Genomic DNA, 21,480 nt, shown 5'->3' on the forward strand with positions numbered 1-21,480 from the left:
CTTTGTCTCATCCATATTCACCCAAGCAGATGGGTGTCACCTTGGGGTCCACTCAGATTTTATGTTTTTAGTTCAGCATAAACTTCTGCTGCTGCCTGGTCTCATTGCCTCTGCTGCAGGATGCTTGAGCAGAAACGTGTTACAGTCATTTTGCTGCTCTTTCCTCCTTACTGTGATGAGTGTTTCAGCAGGGGTTGAGAGGGTGGCTCTCAAGGGTACTTCAAGCACAGCTAACCCAGCTAAGAGTGTCACAGTTCCTCAGTTCTTTCCTTACAGGCATGTGAACAGTCTCAGCAGGCCCATGGGCTCTGCCAGCCATTTCAGGGGTTAAGAGCAGAGCACAGCCTGCAGAACGGCTGTTCCAAAGCACTTGCCAGATCCTTGTCAGATCCTCACCCTGCACCTCCTTTTCAGCGTTCAAATAAACACCTTAATGTCTGTGGAAATTCCATACCTGGTTTGCACTCTTTCTTCAGCCAGAGGCTGGGGACAGCCAGGACTTCTTCTCAGGACCAGATGGCAACATGAGGTTTAGCTGGAGTTTCAGATGTAGTCATGCAGGGTGCTTTCTTGCTCTCACACAGCAGAGATGAGGGGTGCAAAACATGGCCTTTCTGAAATTTTGAGGACTGAGAGGGCTCCCAAGGACACCAGGGAGAGCGGGGTGACATGTTCAATTGACATGGTCACTGCTGTAAGCAGTTGAACACGGCGGGATCATCGCTGGAGAAGTCACATTTTCACAGGTAATTCAGCACCCACTTGTACATGACAATAGTGATACAAGATTTATGCTGTTTAGTGTGGTGATTCAAACTGTCAGGGCTCAGGGCTATGGGGTGACAAGACAAACTGAATATAGATATTTGCCAGTTGCTCTCAAAAGGCAAATTTCTTTGGTAAAACTCCATGAATTAAGCAAAGGTTTCAGATGTATAAAGAGTCTCTCTGTGCCTCATGTATGAGGAAAGAACAATATGATTTGAAGTTCTGGGGGTGTAGCTCTCAGCAACATTTTCCAGGTCATATAAATAATCTTGAGAATCAATCCTTATGTGAAAAAATATGTTATCATACAGATGTATTTTATTAAGAACCACTCTTTTTTCCATTTACTTTGCAGAAAGGCTTATTTCTCTGGCTCTGAGACACATCATGAAACACTGTAGAGTTGAGGTTAGTCCTATAGAAAAAGGAAGTTTTCTGTGCATTTTAAAGGAAGAAATCCAGTACCCAGAACGACATTCTGTGTGAGAGCCTTCCAGGAAGAAAGGCCGTGCTTTCCAAAGGTGAGTGATGAAAGGGACCAATCCACTCTGAAGTGGCAGAGGTCAATAGGGTGGACAATAAAAGGCAAGAATATTTCTGCTTCTGAGAGCTGCAATCCCACCTAGTTGCCAGCCCGGTAGAACGTCTTCTAATTCCCGCTCTTCTGAGTGGGATAGATTGCAGACTACCTGACTTTGAGGGTTCTACTCAAAGGTCAAAGTATGAGGTCCTTACTGCACTCACTTTGCTTCAAGCAGTGTTTTATTTACCACGTTTACAAGTCTAAAATCTTGCTTATTAAGCTCCTTAAGATATTCATGCAGCAAACACGGTCCAAGGGAAAAAAATACAATTTGTTCCAGTGTAGCCACTGAGACAAGGGCACTGGTGTTATGGGTACTGAGTTGGAGTAGCTGTTTTAAAACCAGTAAGCTTTTTGAGTTACGCTGAAGGTACTAAGCAGAGTAGGGTAAGACAATATTATCCTAGAACAGTACAGCTCTGATTACACACAGATTTTGCATGATGCCTCTTGGGAGTAAAAGACAAGAAAAAAAAAAGCTAAAGTGAGGATTAACAAAGCTAACAAAACCCCGAGCACTTCTTTCTAACAGGCTTTCCCTACAATCCTATCGGTTTAAAGCCTGGAGTAAAAAGGAAAATATTTGCATGGAGAGAGGGGAGGTAACTCTTCAGGATAAGAGTTTAAAAAGAAAATTTGAAAAAACACCTGCTATGAGCAACTAGAATGTTTCCAAAACAACTTGTAAAACACACAGAAACCTGGCACTGTTACATCTTGAAAAAGCAGCTGCACAAGTGTCTTATGTTTTAGAAGTGTCTTATCTTTTAAAGGTGTTTTATATTTAAAAATAAACAGTGCATCAAAGTGATGTGGAACTCAGCTCAAACAAGTGGGACTTGGTGAGACTTTGTGCTTTCCTTGTGCATGCCTGCACTTAGAAGAGAAATTACGAACTTGCACAACAGGTTATAAAATGTGTGTTCACAGCATGTTTTACAATATCCCCCAAGCCCGTGGTGGCTGTTGTTGCCAAACGAGGACTCTGGACTCCTAGTTCAGAGTAGTCTCCTGAGTGGGAACTCCTTGACACTAACTCAATTTCAGTGTTAATAACAATGGGTATAGTGGAGAACTCATCCTTGCCAAGCAGACTAACCTTGGGAAGATGTCTAGGTTAGACATCCTTAGGGGACTAGAAATCATTCAGTCTCTTATCTCCAATCAAACCACAGACAGTGGACCAGACAACAATAATGTCTCTTGCGTCCTTATAACAGCCCACACAGAGGTGGCCTTTGGCCTTGCACTGTCTGTGGAGGCAGATGAGATCCAGCAGAAGGCACCAGTAAAACGGCACTCCTTGAGCTGGAGGCCAGGGCTGGGGCATGGCTGCCCAGTTATCCAATGCCATGGGATGGACTTGCTCAATGGTGGGTTTTTCATGCCAAGAAGCTGCGTAGGTGAGGGTAGACTTCTCACTAATGAGAAACATGCATAAACAGGGGAAATTAGCCCATGATGAACACCAGGTGATGCAGAGAGATAGTTATCTGCGTCTGAGCGAGGCTAATCTGAAGATAACTAGGGTAGCTCTGCATCTTCAAAGCTGTTGCACAGACACACAGCCAGCAGCAACAGAAACCACTTTAAAAGACAGCATCCCTCAGTCTGCTCTCCTTCACAGCAAGGTGTCTACCACCCGGAACAGGAGTCATATACTATGGGGAAATAAGAGACTAGCCTGCATGCCCCGAGGCCTCCTTATATGCAATTAATATTTGAAGCTTAAGTTAACTACATATTCAGATTTTCCAGCCTCCCCTGCTAAAAGTACACAAACTTTTATTATTCATCGACTGACTAATCCTTGAAAAAAAGTAGTCTTGGACAAGTTCTGCTGATGAAATGTATGATTTGCTTAATTGAGATGGAATTAGGGAAATAAGTCATTTTTGGCGAGAGAAGGGAAGAGGGATCTTCTCTCTCAAGGGCCTTCATAACTGTTATTTTTCCAGCACATTTCTGTGTTGTTTTTTTTTTCCAGCTAGTCAGGCTCAGAGCTGACAACAGTTTCTTACATTGCTTCAATCACACACTCTATCACGCAACACTAAAAGAAAACATTCATTTGAAATAAACTGGAAAAAATGGCTTCCCTTACAGCACAGCAGTGGAGTTCCCTGTCAGGGTATACAGAAAGCATACAAAAAAATTCCAAATAGTAGTGTTGGTACCTTAATGCTGAACAAAGTCAAGTGCTCGTCAGGCAAAGGGCCTTCAAGCAACCCAGTAAATACAGTGCTGGCTGGCAGCTGGGCTTCTTCAGGGCTGGTGGTGCACAGCTGCCCAGGTCCCTTCAGCAACCTGTGCCTCAGCTCTTATTCTATAAAATGGGTGCAATACACTGACTTCCTCGGGAAAATTCCATTGACCTCCCTCAGCCATATATTCCTACAGCACGTGTCCTCTGCAGGCCATGCAGCTGCCATGCACCTGTGTTGCGTGGCAGAGCCCCAGTCAGCAGGTAGGGGAAGGGGCAGATTCTCAGCACAATGCCAGCGATGTTCTGCCTCCAGAAGGTTGGCTGCCACAGGGCAATTTGGCTGATGGCTTGCACTGACCTCCCACCCTTCCCGAGGGTGCTTGCCTCCTGCCTTTGGCCTCCTCGCCCTGTGCCACGGGGCAGCTCTGCTGGGCTCCTGCCTCCATGGGCAGACTCCTTTCAGCTTTGCCCAGAGCATCTCGGAGGCATCCAGCACTACGAGATGTGACCCTGTCCTTGACCAGCTACTGCCCCTCTCCACCCTGTTCCCAGGCCTCTGTCTTCAGTCTGCCACTCACATTTCCCAAAGTCACCAGCTGGCCCTCCACCTCCGTATTGCTTTCTCCTCCTTTCCAGATTTTATTTCATGGAACCCAGCACACGGTAGCTGTGGGGAACTACGGTGGGTCCGTGGATTCCCTGACGGAGGGCATGGGAACAGAAATTAGCCTTGAATATATGAGGGCCTACCCGTGAGAAAGATGGGAGTAAAGGAGTATCCAGAGATGTTAAGGATGTACCCGTGAGAGAGAAGGGAGTAGAAGAGTAACATTGATGATAGCAAAAATAGCCAATGAGATGTTACTGCTGTAACTTGTAACCAGTAGTGAAGAGACACATGAATTGGTAACACTGTATAAAAATGCACTTGTGGCAATAAATGGCATCTACTACTTTCATCCTGGAAGAACTTGGTCTATGTCGTTTGTCCGTCTCAACCACGACAGGTAGCACCTCTAAGGAAGAATTGTCCCACCACACAATCCTGTTTTCATATCCCTACATCTTTGCTGCTCACTCATTTCCAGCAATAACCTTAATGAAGGAAAGGAAGGTGGGGACCAGAGGGACATGAGAACATAGACACAAGTGGCCAGTGGATGAGGGATGGCAAGAGCACTTCTCATTACAGCAGTGCCAGCACAAAGTTACAGCCTGAACTCACCAAAAACCTCGCTCAGTTGCTCACACCTTTCTCCATCTACTTCATTTGTGCTCATGAGGCAACAGTACCCTATCTACTAGTTACTGGGACTACTGATGGTTTTATCTTCAGTAAAATCATATTCTATAGTAAACCTGAAGTTGAAGATGCTTTATGACCTTTCTGGTGGGTGGACAAGTCTCCAGGGCAGTTCATGAGGTGGTTGCCATGGCAGTCCCCTCTTTGTCTGCTTTATCGCTGAATACCAGTATGGGGTATAAAAAAAAAAAAGTATAAATAACTTGATCTTTTCACTCTATAATGTCAGGTTTAGCCTCTCAGCTATTCAGAGGAAATCAGAGCTATAAATAGTCCTAGGCTGCTTTTCATGCCTTAGTTTAGAGTACGAAAAATTCTTCCTTCTGTTGTTGGAAGCTGCAGGGTTATCACTCAAGAAGGCCAAGGGTTTTGGTTAAAGTGACCGTTTAAAAAAGAATTATCGTACCATTATAGTGATAACAGAAGTAACTGAATGTACCTTCTGAGAGGCCCTTCTGCCTGCCCTCTGATGAGCCAGAGGTTGTTCCCAGAGGTTTGACTTGGGAAGGATGGGATGTACCTTTACTCCTTGGTTTGGCCTACTCCCACCGAAAAGTCCCTTTAGCACCTGTGCAAAAGCGGTTTCAGGAGCACTGCAGGGCTGTTAACTGCACATGACAGCATCTGTCTCAGCCTGCAGCAAGCTTAGCTCTGCAATATGCCAAAGGGCATGTAGTTGGACCTATAGGGCATTACTGGGCCTTTTCGAGCACACTGGAATACCTCATATGAGTTAATTGCACTGGAAATGTGCACTAAGTAGACTGAGCACATTCTCTCCTTTCCCCTGAACACAAGGTATCTACCAAAGGAAGGAAGTTTTGGGGGAGATCACAGGTGAGGCACTAACCTAGGAAATATTGATGGTTTATTTATCCTTTTTCACAACAATCCCTCTGTAAATCTTAGCAGCATTTGTCCCAGAACCTGGGTCTTAGAGAATGGGAAATGCCTTTGCTGCTCCTCTGAGACATTCCTTCTGAGAACTGCTGCCCGCCCTGAGCTTGCTGACAGACTGACTCAGTCCCACTGGCTGGTTCCCTCTCAGGGGATCACTCAGGCTGGTGGGGACCACAGGAGGTGTCCAGCCCAGACTCTTGCTCAAAGCAGGGTCAGCCACAAGGTCAAACCTAGTTGCTCAAGGCTTCATCCAGGCATCCCATGAAAACGAGCAAGTGCTATCCAAATAAATGGCTTCATCTTAGAAGTCAGTGTCATGAAAACTAGCACATACTTCAGATAATTCACCTTGGCTACGAAGTGAAGTCTCCCATGTTTCTGACTTCAGTCAGTACCACAGAATTCCACCTTTCCCATCTCCATTCCAGTTCAGAAGGGATCCAAAATAAATGCAGTTAAAATTAATTTTTAAAACAGGAGATTATATTCCTATAAGCTATTTTCCTATATATTTTGTTTTCTGAGTCTTTAAGAAATTTTAGGGCTACATCTTTAGTTTTTTTTCTCTGCAGTTGTGAGGGTTATCTCTCTTTCTGTGAAAAAAACAATAATCTGTCTATGTTCACTCTACTTCCTGATCCCAGCAGGCAGGGTACTAGCAAAAACACTTGCAAAACTGAGGAAGCTATTGCAAGAGCTGTCAACATTTCCACAAAAATATTGACATATTAAAAAAAAAAATCTGCACAACAGGCCATTCTTGTTAAAGGAGCGAAGTTGTGAGTAGGCTGCAGTGACTGAGTTATCCTCCCATTTTTCCCATGACCTTATTTTTGCAGTACTTCAATGCAGTTCATGTGGTAAAATACCACCTGACCACGCTGTGCCATGTTAGCTATGAGGGCTTTGGTCTCTGGATTTGTCAGACCAGCCTCAGCAATACACTTAAAAGAAATATTAACAAAACAAAACTGAGAAATCTGCCATAATGGACCATATCTGGCCATAGTGGTCAGGGTGCCAGCAGAGCGCAATAGGTAAGTCCATTATCAGCATCTGAAAGTGCTTGAGCCAACAAAGAGCATCTACTGAGCTGTTCCCAGTCAATCTGCCTCCTCTTCCTTGTCTTGTGCTCACCTGGAGAGTGCCCTGACACAGTGCTCAGACCTGCTGACCCATGCAGGGACACAGGCAGGAATTTGTGTACCTTGCACCTGAGCTCTGCCATCACGCCAGGTGTGCTCACAGCTCTCACCTTGGACTGGCTGGGCTGTGAAGACCAGGGCTTTCAGCAGCTTTCTTCAGAGCTAAGCCTGCAAAAATGAACAAAGTCCACCCCCAGGTTACTCTAACGCACCACTGTAAACATGCTGCTGCCCAGTTACAGTTTAATTGCCATCTGTTACTGCTACAGGACAGTCAGAATGACTGCACGTGCCTTTTGTATCCTGTGCAAATGCACATTATGCATATGCATTACTCTATAATAAAAACTTTTTCTCCCCCATATGTGCTTGGGAAGGAGCAATGGAAGTGTAGAAATGGCTGAAGTAAATTGGTAATATTGGACATAATTGTGTTTGAGAGTTAATCTTGCTTTCACAGCGTTAGACTGCACCTATTTGGGATTATCAAGGCAAGAAAGTACATTGCGGAATTTTAGCCCTTAAGTAATCTCTTCCCTTTTCAGGTTGATTTTACCCTTCCTAAAAATCCAGTGTGCAAAGAAACACCTTTGCTCATTTAAATTTCTGGTTTGACTCCCCAGTGAGGCCTGCCTTCCTGCTCTAGACCCGGTGTAACTCTTCTTTCCGTCTTATGGACAGAACTCAGTGGGTGGTGGATGTACAAAGTGGGGTCAGGTCCTCATGAACTTGCATGGCAAACAGATTTTCTTTGCTAAAAGCAGCTAGAGAATTAACCAGGCAAGTAAACAGCTGCTGTGTGTTATACTTGAGTTGTGGTTTTCTCCTAAATCCCTATTGTCTGTCTCAGGCATTTCCTATCAGGCTCCAGCCTGCACTTCCTGGGCACAGTTTAAGGAAGGCCAAATAAGCTGACCAGGGCAAGATGTTGGATTTCTTTATCAACATCCTTTTTCCTACCAGACTTGCAACTTTGCAGCAATATTCAGTTGTTGCTCTCAAACTGCTTTTAAATCCAGTAATTGCCAGTATCTTTTCTGTCAAGTTATATTGTGGGTCCTCACCACAAGTCCATCCCATATAACCTGAAGTATAGCTGCTGTCCATAAACCAGAAATTGAGTATAATCTACCTTGTCCAATGGCACTTTGTCCTTTCTTTCAAAGGTGGTATTAATAATGATCTGGACATTTTTATATTACTCAGAGATAATTTATTTTTGCTTTCCTATTTGATTACGTTAATGATATTTCAAGACCTCTGTTATGCTCCAGGTCATTCCATGTTTGTTTCCGGAGAAGCCAGGAGGGTCAGAGCAGGCAGAGTTTTAATTTAAATCTTGGAATTTTCCTGTATTAAATGAAATAACCACACTACAGACAAGGTTTCACTACAAAACCCTCCTTCAGCTGTGCCCTCATGGACTTTGAGGGTTCAGCTCAGCCTTGGCCCAGCACATTGGAAGAGATGCTTCTGAATAGCTACACCTGCTGGCAGATTGTCCCACACAGGTATGGTTTGAATCAGGAACAAGGACAGCAACTCCGCAAGGTGGGCTGATGTGAACAGCCTCAGGAAAACAAACCTCCAAGTGAGCAAAGCCAGCCACAGTGATGGGTGAGGCAGGAGCCGGACTCCAAGAGCAGGCAACCTGTAGCAGGATCAGGCCAGCCTCAAACCCCTTAGGCCGTGAGCCTGAGGAGATCAGTACTGACCTAACAGTCATAGTTATTTCTATTAAAATTCCTAATAATATGAATAATATGTTCTTCTTTATTCTGTGCAACTGCAGGTACTTCTCCTGTTTAGTGTCATTTGGCATATTTGGAAAGGAATCACATCCTCTTTTTTTGGTACAGAGGAGTTTGGAAAACAATTACTACACATTGCACACCAAAGAATACGTGCAAGTCTCCTGAGAAGTATATGGTGAACTCATGTGTTTCATGAAATCAGATTATTTTCAGCTATAATTCACAAGATTTCCCAGAAAAAAAATGAAGCATTCAACTCAGTATATGGTGCTAGAGAATTTTTCTATCACATGACTTTACCCCTGTGGCATGTGTCTTCATAACGCTTTATGAAAGTAAAAGCTACTGTCACTGCCTGCACTGTCTATCACACTCAGACACCTCTTTGAAGCTCTCAGTATATGTTACTTCAAAATTGCACATTTAGTTTAAACATGTGATTAATTTATTTTTAATACTGTTGCAATGTCAGTGATGTCAGTGGAACGATTTCTGACTATACACATAAAGGGGAAGGAGAATCGGGACCTGAGGTTACAACCAGTTTGCTGAGAAGAGCCAAGGGCAGGAGTCAGCTGAGGAAATGGTGCTCAGTTCTTGAGGTATGTGAGGCTGGGGCTCCATTTTGGGATGTAGCAGAACTGAAAGTTGATGAAGTAGTTGAGATTTTAGCAGAACTTGAAAGGTATCTCCCAAGACTGCATGTTTAAATGGAAGAAATCTTGTAACAAGACTCCTCTCTGGGAGATTTCCACTGTTCTCAGTAAGTAGTAAAGGATCCTTCAGGCCGAGAAGCAAAACCAGAGAGATGCAAGGCTTTGAAAGTTGCCGGGTTTCTCAACTTTCTGATGAACCACATGGTGTCTGCTGTTGGGTCTCTACCATACCTGCTGCTGTGATCAGCAACCAAAGAAGAAGAACCAGAATAAGTTTTTTAAAATCCAGTCTATTCATTCTCCTGTTTTATGATCCTAAGGGCTACTTCATGGAACAGGTGAAAATTCCCCGGAATAAAAATGGAAAGAGGTTTCATTTCTTAACTCTCTTACCTAGTGGGTTCTTTGGGGATTTCCATTAAAAAAAAAATCACCATTAAACCTGGTGTTCCCCTCAGAAAACTATACTTCCCTAAATATTTCATCAAACGTCAACAAAGCAGATCTGATATGGGGAAAAGAATGAGAAAAACCATGATCCATCATTATTTGGCAGTCCAATGCTAGGAAGCTTCCATTTTTTTGTATTTCATTGAATGGCCATCTGTATATGGACCTCGGGGGCTGGGCAGCAATCTCCATACTGTCATTACAATACTGGGGAAAACCTCTTTAGATGCTATCTGAAAAGTAGGACAGTTTAAGAATGGCTTTTTACAAAGAGCTGAGCAGTAAAACTTGTTGTTTAAAGCTTCGTATGGTAAGAGATGGACATCACTGTAGAGACAGTACGGAGACATCGTGTCACCTCTAGGGATAGTGCATCCTTCTTTCTGTCACTTGTGAAGCTGAGATTGCACTGGGGCCTCAAGAGAAAGACAAGAAGCAGCTGTCAAGGTGTTCCAAAACAACAAGTTGGGATGGGTTGCAACCTGAATTTTAACTGGAAGGGAAGACCTCTGTAAAATCTGAACTATACATGTCAAGGCAAATTCAGCTTTCAGTTTACATCTGAATGCATCAAGTCTGTGGAGTATAATGAGCTGAACCAAGGTAACAGGCAGAAGAACTTGTTCCCGTTTCTTCAGACTCTTTAGGAGGAGTCATCTCTGAGAAAGGGACAAACGGCTTTCCACAGGGCAGATTACACAGGTCATTGCTTATGTGTTGACTCAGAAAGGAAATACCAGGGGCAGGACAGCAAAACCAAAGCTATTTGTCCCTGGAACAGCTGGAAAGGGGAATTACAGCTGCTCCTTTTGAAGGACGCTGGAAGGGCATCAGCTCTGCTCCACTTCAAGCAGACTCAAAGACAGGAGAATTCACCTTGTTTGCAATGTCCAGTGGCAAGCTGGAGCCTCCTTTTAGCAAGCACAGAGGAACTAAAGAGGAATTTTCGGAAGGGCTAGATGCCTGGAAAAACCTGGCCAGTCTACAGTGGAACTCAGGCTGTGCAGCTGGCGTGTTGTGCACACTCTCAGGAAGTGTAACACCCAGCTTCCAACAGACTTGCACTCCACAGCCAGACAACGTCTCTGGTCTGCAGTTACTCACCGCAGGTGCTCAGATGTCTCCCACCCTGACATGTACAGAACACCAGGGCAGGCTGAAGGGCACTTCATTAAGCTAAGGCAATCCAGATGTACCAGGGTACTGAGCAAGGAAGCTCAGATTCTAGTCTTAATTTTTTTTAAAGCATTTGGGCAACAAATTATTTTATTTCCTAAAAAGTTTAGAAAGCTGTTGAAGTAATGCAGAGACAATAAATCAAAGCTAATATATTAGGTTACTCAAGACACAGAAGATTGGCCATCTCCCCTGGTTTTACTAACAGGAATTAGTTTGATTTCTTCCAAACTGAAAAGTCAGGCTACTTACCCTAAATGAGAAAGGAAGCAAAAGTATGACTGTTTCTTTGTCCAGTGTGTTCCTGTCAAAAAGCTGTGGGATGGAGAACTGAGAGGTTTTCCACAGCTCAGCACTGACAGAACTTAAGCTAAAAATAATGTGAACATCCACCAGCGTCATGGCCACAGGGATTGCTGCACGTGATGGCAGTTCTCCTGCTTTTTGAATGAAAGCTGATTTTTAATTACCCTCTTCCACTTACTTTGCAACTTGTATGAAAGTGGTGGAAACTGATTTAATTCTTGTTCCTACCAGAAAGTTTTGTCTCTGAACACATCCTCTATGTTAAGTTAATGATAAACTAGAAATAGCAAGTAAGCAAGCTTGAAAAACATGGCACAAAAGTCTTTCTAGCTAGGCTAACTCACAGTGAAATTTTCAAACTACATTTTACTTTGCCTGTCCTCAAAGAAATCAGATTTTATGGCACAGGACACAAGTCAAGAAGAAACAATTCTAGTAAGATGGCAGGATTCAATTTTTAAATCATTATTCAAAGGAAAACTTGAACAATCAAAAAATCACTTCCCTACCATACAAAAGCTAAGCCCTAGCGCAACTTCAAATAACTAAATAAAGAAAAAAGTTTCTCCACCCTGCAGCTAGCCCTTGCCCTTATATTCTTAATCTAGACACCTCAAGTTGTGGCAAAAGTTTTGCTGCTCCTGCCTGTGTGCAGGAGCACTGAATCTGTGTGGCATCTCCATAATTGCGTGCCTCAAGGTGCAGGCGGATGAGAGAGAAAGCTTTCCTAGGGGTAGTGGCAGCCAGGCAGCAGCTGTGCTCTGTGCAGGAGCAACGCTGTGGCAGTCTGAGGTCTGTGCTGGAGATCAGAGCAGATTAGGAGACTCACTTGTCCCTCTGGCTTCAAAGTCTGTTTATGACGCAGAGGTAAGCGAAGAAACATATGAGAAGGAAAAAAATCGTTTGAGCAACTGTCAAGGGGGAAGAAATAAGTTGATAAGCAACGCTGATCAGCAGAAACACAAGTGTTTTAGCAGAGTGAAGAACACAGGGAGATGGCTTTGGGGCAGAGCTCAGTGACAGGGGGTTTGGATGTGTTCATATAAATAAATAGTGTGAAGTTATTTTTATGAACTCTTTCAAGTGTGTGTTTCTATGACTATCCTAAATTTTTTGCATTTACAAATATTTACTGGAAAGTGGAAATCATGTGCCTTACACATTCATTTACAGCAAGGGCTGCATCAGACATGACAGACTGTGAACTAGGTCTGTTTTTGCTTGCTCACAGCAGACTTGGTTGTAAGATCAGGAACAGCACCAATGTCACCAGCCCCAAGACCCAGTTGTATCCCAGAAGCGGCGAGGTGTGGAGAACAGTCAAACAGTTCAGGAGTAACCAGTGGTTCAGTATGACTGTATGAGGCGCAAGGAAAGGGGTTGCAGCAGATGTCAGATGTCTGCTGGGCCACAAATTCAGTGGCAGAATTGGACACAGAGTCAGTAGCGCCTTGTGCTTTGCTCAGGACTTCCACCTGGTGAAAGGCAGCTCCTCTCGCTTGATCAAAGCGCTGGCCTGCTCATCTGAGGGTGCTTTATTTTCCTGTTGCAAGTCTCTAAATGATAACACAAGGTGCAGAACCACAGGGGAGCTGGGGTAAAGCAGCTGTAGGAAATATTAGCTGAACTACACTGTAAAGGCAACATCTGCTGCCGGTCACAAGAGGAACCTGCTCATTGCAAGTGAGATTACATAAATACTGGCGATCACAAGAGGATTCAGTACAATAATCTGACCAAGACCAAAAAATGTAAAGAACTTACTTGATTTTTCTTCTTTAATGTTGTACTCCAGCACACCGTGACCCTCATTCTGTACTGGCAGGCGAACTGCAAGGACCATGTTGTTCATGTTACCCTCTTTCCTAACCAAGAATATCTGAAAAAGGAAAAAGGAAACAAGAACTTAACTACACAATGTCAGCTTCTGAATTTTATTTTAGGTCATTGACAATGAAGTTTTTTTATCAGTACAACACCTTTAAATGTTCTTATTTTAGCTTCATTCCACTTGGTTGAACTTTACGTGATAAAAGTAATGAATAAAAGGACATTTCATCTAGGTGAAATTCAGACCTGCAAAGGAACCAGCAAGGTTTCTGTGCATCCCTGATGTCCCACTTAAGCCTAAGGCAAACTACTTCACTAACTGAAAAGTATAGAGCTGCATTCCCAATTTTTCAAGTGATGCTCCTCACATAAGTGCCCTAAATCACGGACAATTCACCATAAAATGTCCCAGTCTGGGTCTAAAGCAAGGGAGTCACTTGTACATTGAGAGGGAAAGGATTAAAATGTCCATGAGAGGAACATAAGGCCAAAGGTTCTGGTGGCCACAGTGTCTCATTGGCAGAGTGTTTTTCATGGGACCAGAAGATCATTCAGGCTGGCAGGGACCCCAGGAGGGCTCTTGTCCGACCCCCTGGGTGAAACCATGAGGCCAGACCATGTTGCTCAGGGCTTTGTCCAGATGGGTCTGGAGAACCTCCGAGGATGGAGACTGTATGACCTCTCCAGACAACCTGTCTCACCTCTTACTGAACTCACAGGGAGAAAGTATTTCCCTGTACCCAGTCTGAACCCCTCTGGTTTCAATGTATGGTCACCTCTTGTCTTCCCACAATGCAAGGCTGAGCAGAGCCTGGTTCCATCTTCTCCATGACGTTCTTGTGCAGTCCTCCTGAAGTTGTATCTTCCCCTGGTTGAACAAATCCTGGTCCCACAGCCTCTTCTCAATAGATCTGTGCCCAGTTCCCTCTGTGCTGACCATGCAGGGCTTTTGCTACAGAGCCCAGAACACTGCCGGGGGCTCTGCCTTCCCGGGGGCAGCACTTTGCATTTGTCTTGTTAAATTTTGGAAGGTGCCTGCCAGTCCTGTCCCTCCAGCTTGTTAAAGATCCCTCTGGATGGCAACACTGACATCAAGTGTATTGACTGGTCTCAAAATCACAGAGCAGAGTGGTTGGAAAGAACATCTGGAGATCACCTAGTACAACCCCTATGCTCAAAGACAGACCAACTACAGCAAGTCACTCAGGACTGTGTCTTGCTGGGTTTTTGTTATCTCTCTCTTGGGCAACCTGTTCCAAAGTTTGATCATCCTTACAGTAAAAAAGCTTTTCTTAATGTTGAAACAGAATTTCTGGTGTTTCATTTTATGCCCACTGCACCTTATCCTTTCACTGGATACCACTGAGAATGATGTGGCTATATCTTCTGCACTGTCTTCCATCATGTATTCATACACATTGAAAAGAGGCCCCTGAGTCTTACATTGCAACCCATGGAACTACCGTAGCCATTGATTCCCATCAATGGGATAAGTGAAATTTAAAAAAAAAAAAAAAAAAAGGAAAGGAGAAAGAAGAGAGAGGAAAGAAAACAGGAAATAGAAAAAATCAGAAACAAAGAAGAAATAAGACAGAAGAAAAAAAACAGAGAGAAAAGAGAAAAAAAATATAAAAGGAAGAAGAAAAAAGAAAAAAACCAACAACCTCTTTTATATTGTGTGAGTTCCTAAGTATGTTTCTAATTAAAGCTCATTGTCAAGGTTATTTTTAGCTTGTACCTTGAACCTGCAGATACAAAGCCAAAGTAGTCATCTTTATCTGTTTTTCAATAGCAGGTTTTGGCAGCAGAGAGTTAAGGTATTTTTATAAAAAACGAATTAAAAAATTGGGCTAATTCTGGAGTCTGGATATTAATATTAGAAAGAAGTGCGAGCTGGTAAAATGATTAACCAATTAAAATTCAGTGGAAATCTATAATGAAAACATTAATTTCTTGGACAGAGGAATTTTAAATAAACCTTGTCTTGAAGCCAGGACCTTTCTTTGCATGAGTCCCGTTCACAAGTGCATCTGCTGTCACTTTGAAGCACCCATGCTAAACATGCAGCTTTGGGGCAGCTTCACAATCTTGCACAGTGCCATCATCTTGGACTCTGCCATTCATAAGAAATTGAGGCCCACAGGTTCAGCTCCACCAGGAGTGCAGAGAAAATCTAAATAAATGCATGGCAAACAGGTGCATGCCTGAAACAAGCCTGAAATTCAGGACAGACCTACCTCCTATGTCACAGAAAGTATCTGCAGGTAGGAAAAAGCCATAGAGATCCTCCCTTCACCAGGTCCTACCACCCATATGGCAGCATCGTTCTCCTAACCCACCTTGAGAAACTACGGTGACCGTGGATCTCAGATGGCACTATCTCACATCACTTCATTTGAAATTAAATTTAAGCAATGAGAGAAGTGAAACATGGAAATGAATCACTTCTGTTTTCCTGCTTGGCATGATGGGTTGCCGTGGCTTCAAAGGCTAAAATTGGACCATGGCTGTTCAGATAAGAGGGAGGTGGGTTTTCTGAGCTGTACCTAACCCTACTGCCTGGGTCAGGACTGGTACACAAACCAGTCTCTTCCATTTTCACTGGTGGTGGGAAAGATGTGGTGCTGATTCAGCTTCAGGTGGGCTCAGAGGGGCCAGGAGAACCTGCTCTTGCCATGGGACACCTCTGATGCATCAGCTCTTCTCCTGCCTGCTTCAAGCTGGAGCTGAAGACCATGCCCAAGGACTGTGAGTAGGAGCAACATAGGCAAGACTTATGCCCAAAGCTGCTCAGGAGTGGGAAACAGCCCTGCCTGCAGGGAGTAGCTAATGACTGAGGTGGCTCGGGGACATACATGGTTTTATCAGACAGTCACTTGGGTCTCCTGGTACAGTCAGTGCAGAAAAACAAAGAAAATAATCTGCCCAACTTATTTGAGAAGCCTGGTTTGGGTCCAAGTTGGTCAGGTGAGTCCCACTGGAGGTTGTCACTTGGCTCTACCAGCTTTTAGCCCTAGGACAGAGTGACTGTGCTACGGGACTGGTCCAAAGCTCCTCAGAGCAGGACTCAGTGAATTCCCCTTGTGCTCTAGCATCAGTTCGTGCCATTTGCAACTGCTCTTCTCAGACATGACCAGGACACCTACTCCCTGCCACGCCTCATCTCTGAGACCCTAGGAATGGGGAGCTCCCTTTCCTACAGAGCTGTGTTCCTTAAGCAAGCTCTGAGCTTTGCACAAATCTGCCATTTTCTAACACTCAGCATACAGGGACCAGATACCAGTTATGGTGATAAAAATGACTCCTAGAAGTTCCCAGAATTTAAGGGCATTTTCTTCAGGGATTTTTTTTTTAATTGCTCCAGATTAGGATAGTGAAAATACCTATGAGTATGGTAGTGAATGGGAAGGCATCTCCATGAATCTACCTGATAAGTAAATAAAACCAGAGACAAGATTTCTTGCTTCCCCCAAGCCATTATTTCTGTCTTGTGCTGTTGTGAGTAGCAAAAGCATCAAAAGCTAATGGAAACAGAGAGCACAGTTTGCTAAATATTTTTGCTCCCACATGCAAAGAAGCCCTGCTCTCCTAAGCAGCTCCACCAAGGACAGGAAATGTGGTTGTCTGAACCAAAACCGCTTTGGACTTACCCCTGCAGTTTCTTTGCCAAGGATCGCCCCAGCCCTTTCCTGGTTCATGTTCAGCTGAAGCCAGACGGGACAGGTCTTGATGAGTTTATCGAGGATGCTGATCCCTGGAAGGGGGAGGCAGTTTCGCAGGGCAGTGGCCTCACAGACATGTGTCTCTTTTCCCTCTTCACTGGTATCTCTGGCTGGGCTGAAACACAGCAAAGGAGTCCCTCATAAGCAGAAGTACAAATGGAAAACTTGGGGGAGTAAGGACTGTAAATGCAAACACACAGGGGCACTTACACACCAGGAAAATTCTTTGAGGGGTATCAGACCACAGACGCCTGGCTATGACAGAGGCAAACTGGGTGCACAGGCCTTGACAGACACATAAGCCCCGTCCTAAGAACTATAGCCTCATGCTAATGCTGCATGTTTCAGACCACAGGCTTGCACGGTGCTTTGTGCTGAGGTCTGTTGGTTTCAGCTCATCTGTCTATGCTGCATAAGTACCAGTACCCAGAGACAGAGGTCCGGGATGCACAGCGGCAGCCAGCACTGCAGAGTGTGCGTGTCCCCTGGAGCCTATCCTGCAGCTGAAGGGCCAGAGCAATGTTTTGTGGCTTCAAGGGGCGTGATGTGGCAGAGGAAAGGGGCTGCAGACCCTGCCAGCAGCCAGGAATATGCACACACTGAACCACAGTGTCTGTCTGAGGCGTGCAGGGGCCAGGCAGCCTGCAGCTCACCTGCGTCCATGGCATTGCCAGCACTTCTCCCAGCAGGCAGGAGCTGTGGTGGGCACTGGTGTGGGATCTCACCCCACACCCAGGGCTGCTTAGAGGAAGCCTGCCAGCAGTGGCCAGAGGCACCGTCAGCTGCTCTCGCTTTTTGGTAGCCACCCTCTGCACCCAGCTTAAGTACTCTGCAAAAAGGCAGACCAGGACATCTCACTGTTTAAAAACAACATTGAGCTCTCCCTGTCTCCACTAACAAGACTGGGCTGGTGCTGGTGGCTGCAGAAGTGGATGCTCCTCCAGCCCTGCTCATGGGGAGGGGGAAATCCTCCCCCTCCATTGCCGCTCATGGAGTGCAGGAGGAGGATGTGTTAGGATATGTTTAGCAGCAAGTTATCCGCTACAGAAGAGGTATCTTTGCTGACTCCCAAAGGCTGATCTGCAGCAGGAGAATAATCCAGGGTGCAGCCCTGCAATCAGCCCTAGGTTGCTCAGTATGACACAAGTTCTGCATGACAAGACCCAAAGGATGCAGACATAGCAAACCCTTTCCTTGCACCGAGGGAGGGGAATGGGAAGGCACAGGAAATGTGGAGAAACACCAGAGAGACCTTCAGGCAGGAGAAAATGAAGACTCAATTTCCCTCTTTTTTTTTCCTGCCACATTTGTCATTTTTACCAATCCTAAAGGCATAATTGGAACCTCCAAAAGATGTATGGGAGAAGCTGAGTGACAAGAGCGTGGCCATCCCATGGCACCACGTTAGCAACACCCTGTTGCACCTTATATCTCAGACCTTATTCTCAGCTGTAAGAGATGTAAGAGTACTGGAATTATGCTGTATGTTAAAGATCTGGGACATGCTCTCCTTTAGATTCCTCTTCTGATCAGAGAAACAAAGAACTAATTCTATTTATTTTTAGTCCCTGCAGTCTAATGGCAGACTGGTACTAAGTACTGGTTTCTAGCCATGGATCTAATTCAACGAAGTATTTATACATGTGCTTAGCAGTGTGGTCAGTGGAAATAATTATGCTGAAAGGTCTGGTCATAAGAGCTCTATTGGATAAGGCTGTAGACTTGTGGATACAGGATTGTCATTTGTTTGATTAATTGATTTTAGAAGCAAAGAAAATGTAGGAGAACGAAGACAAAATATGTTTTTCTGCACCAGTTTTGCTGCTTCGATGTCACAGGTGAAAAGAGGAGGACTCTCACTTTTGATTTAGTCATATTTCATGTCTTTTTCTTTTTCCTTTTATTTTTAAAGATACAGATCTCAAAGTAGCATGTTTCAAATAAGGTCAGTCTTAAATTACTAAAAGAGAGTCCCTTCAAAGGCCTAACCTAACACAGCATGTGTGCCCCAAAAATTAGTTTTTATAAAAATAGTCTTTCAAATCCCCAAACCAACACTGGGATTTTTATTTTTAGTAGATTTTTTCTTTTGTAACCCTATAGAGAAATCTTCCTTAGAAAATACGTGTTCCTCTGAAATCCCACTTGCTGATTCAGGGTATTAGTCCACAAAATCTTGATTTTAACAAATCAATTTTTGACATCATCGCCAATACAGTAAGAATGAGAGAACTGTGCTTAAAAAAAATAAAATAGAAATAAATGGAACACTCTCTCTTCAGTTGTGATAAAAGCCCAGCTTGCCATACAGGTGAAGAAATTTTTTCAGATGCAACAGTATATGATTTTAATCAGTATCTGAACATATAGAGTAAAACAGTGATTCATCTCTCAGTTTCTTTCTTTACAGCAGAAACCAAAAGAAATGCCTCGTAACCATGTGAAAGGAAGATGTCTTGGATGGTGACATTCACACTCAGTAATGGGAAAGAAGTAATGAGATGAAGGAAAAGAAAGGTGATTTATAATGAAATGTTCTGTAACACTGTTATCAAAAGCTACTCCCCAAATTAGTCCACAGTCATGTGCCTTATCTTACCAATGATGTGTGAAACCTAGACCAAAAGGAGACCAATGCTGATAATGTCTTGCTGCGGCAACAGAAGGTGACATGCGTTGCAAGAGCTCCAGCGATGCTGAAATTTGTTACCCATTAGTTATGCAAGGTGAAAAGAAAAGGGCCAGCAAAGCACTGATGCTTCAGAATCCCATTGTCTGGAGGGAAATGAGGGACATCAGCAAAGACAGGGAAGTAATAGAAAGCAGCTTGAACTTGGTGAGCACCAGACATGGAGTGACACTGACACAGCGTTCCCCATGGGGCATCCCAGGCTTGACGCAAGCAGCAGCACCCAGCCCTCTGCTCCCACCGACAGGCACCTTGCCTGGACAGAGCCCTGCTCAGAGCAGCAATGTGGGTTTGGCGACAGGAACAACAGACAGGTGAGGAAAAGGAACAGAACTGACCTTTCAATGCATGTGGCTGCATGTAGAGCCCATCATCTAAGATTTGGAGAATGGATAAAAACCAGAAAATCATTCCAAACTTAGACATACAAGATAAAAAGGAGTCTGAAAATATTTGTCTTAATGGAAACATCTCACAGTTTGAGAGTGTGGGATCTTTCAGTGCAGATGATGAAGGGCAGTGGACGAGGCTTTTTGGCAGAACAGGAACCCCACCTTTTGGGGGCCCTCAGCAATGAGAGCCATGGTGTGGGGTATCCTACCCTCACCAGCCATCCCAGCCCAGAACGAGCCAATCAGGCTATTGTACCTGTACAGAGGAGGAAAGGGCAGCTCAGCAAAAGGGGAGGCTTTGATAAAAAGGCAAGAAGAGTCATTAATGGGATCATATTAAAACAGGGATATGTTAGGCTAGACACTTGCGGGTGGCATGTCATAACAGATGATGGATAAGTTGCCAAAAGAAGGGGAAGAGGATTGCATTGCCCAAATCTCTTAAAATGCCATGTTTAGAGCAGTAGCAAACACTTTGTTGAGTCAAATCCTGTGCTGGCTAAGAAATGGGAGTGAATGACCTACAAGACCTTTCCCAGCTATAATGCCATGACCCATGACACATCAGTTGATGTAGTTATGGCACTGATGCTTGACTTCTTTGCTGGGCACAGCTGTCACAAAGATCCAGATGCTGGGCTGTGAGAGTGCTTAATCCAGCAATTTAATCTGGCTCCGCCGTAGCTCTGTAGCCGCACAGAGAGGAGGGAGCCCAGGCAGCTCCTGGGCTCTTGTTGTGCTGCCAGTTGAAGGGATTTGCGGGGTCACTGCGGTGAGCAGCCAGCCTTTGCTATTTTGCTCACTCAGAATTCATGCACCAGATGATTTCTAAGCTCATAGTCTTCAGAAATAACATAGAACCCTCTGCCCTTTCTCCCACAGTCCTGCAAAACTCTTTGACTGATACAGGCAGGTGTTCATTTTTGTTAGGTGTGATGCAAAGCTGAAAAGCTGGCCCTACATCTGCCCACTTTTAATTTTTTTATTGAGTTCTTACTGCAAAGTACTTTTAAATCCTGCAGCCTCTTTGCTAAATTGAACTCAGTTGGGATACATAGAACTGTGTGTTGCATACTGACTGGCAACACAGGTTAATTAATTGCACAGTGATTATATTCACACACCTGCCCCAGTTTGGCAGAAGATATCAGGTTGCTTGTTGGAGGTAATAGTAATGGCAATGGTGATTTGAATTATTGCACAGTGACTCTACACTGAAGTAATGGCACTACCGTGACTCATTGCTTTTGAAATGAAGAGTCACACTTGGAAGATGAATATTCCCAGAAATCATCAGAACCGCAAGGGGATATAATCCACTGAATTTCATGCAGGTGCAGGCCTGGGCAGACCTTTGCATGGGACTTCAGAAATTTTGCCACAAACTTGCTGACACTGAGAGCTTCCTGGCTGACTATATAGGCCTGGTCACTCTGAATTAGCCTGAGGCAGCTGAGACACACAGGAATTGTGTGTTCATCTAACAGCAGGGACTGTCAGATGAATTCTTCACTCCTGCACATCTGTAGCTTCTGCCCATCACCAGAGCAGATCTGACAAGATGCATCAGGTGATATTAAATCTGAGTCTTAAATCAGAA

General features: G+C 44.3%; 1 protein-coding gene across 1 annotated transcript in view; it reads right to left on the bottom strand.

Annotated features, from left to right (window-relative positions):
- The window catches only part of RIN3 (Ras and Rab interactor 3), a 69,788-nt gene that overhangs the window by 32,558 nt on the left and 15,750 nt on the right, over positions 1 to 21,480 (bottom strand). The window contains exons 2-3 of the mRNA XM_082059100.1: positions 16,728 to 16,914; positions 13,012 to 13,126 (exon numbers count right to left, since the gene is read on the bottom strand). Of these exons, the coding sequence (XP_081915226.1) occupies positions 13,012 to 13,126; positions 16,728 to 16,914 (302 nt within the window). The remainder of the gene's footprint in view (positions 1 to 13,011; positions 13,127 to 16,727; positions 16,915 to 21,480) is intronic.

The sequence above is a fragment of the Streptopelia decaocto genome, assembly GCF_964273445.1.
Source record: "Streptopelia decaocto genome assembly, chromosome: 7".
In the NCBI taxonomy this organism is placed as follows: Eukaryota; Metazoa; Chordata; class Aves; order Columbiformes; family Columbidae; genus Streptopelia; species Streptopelia decaocto.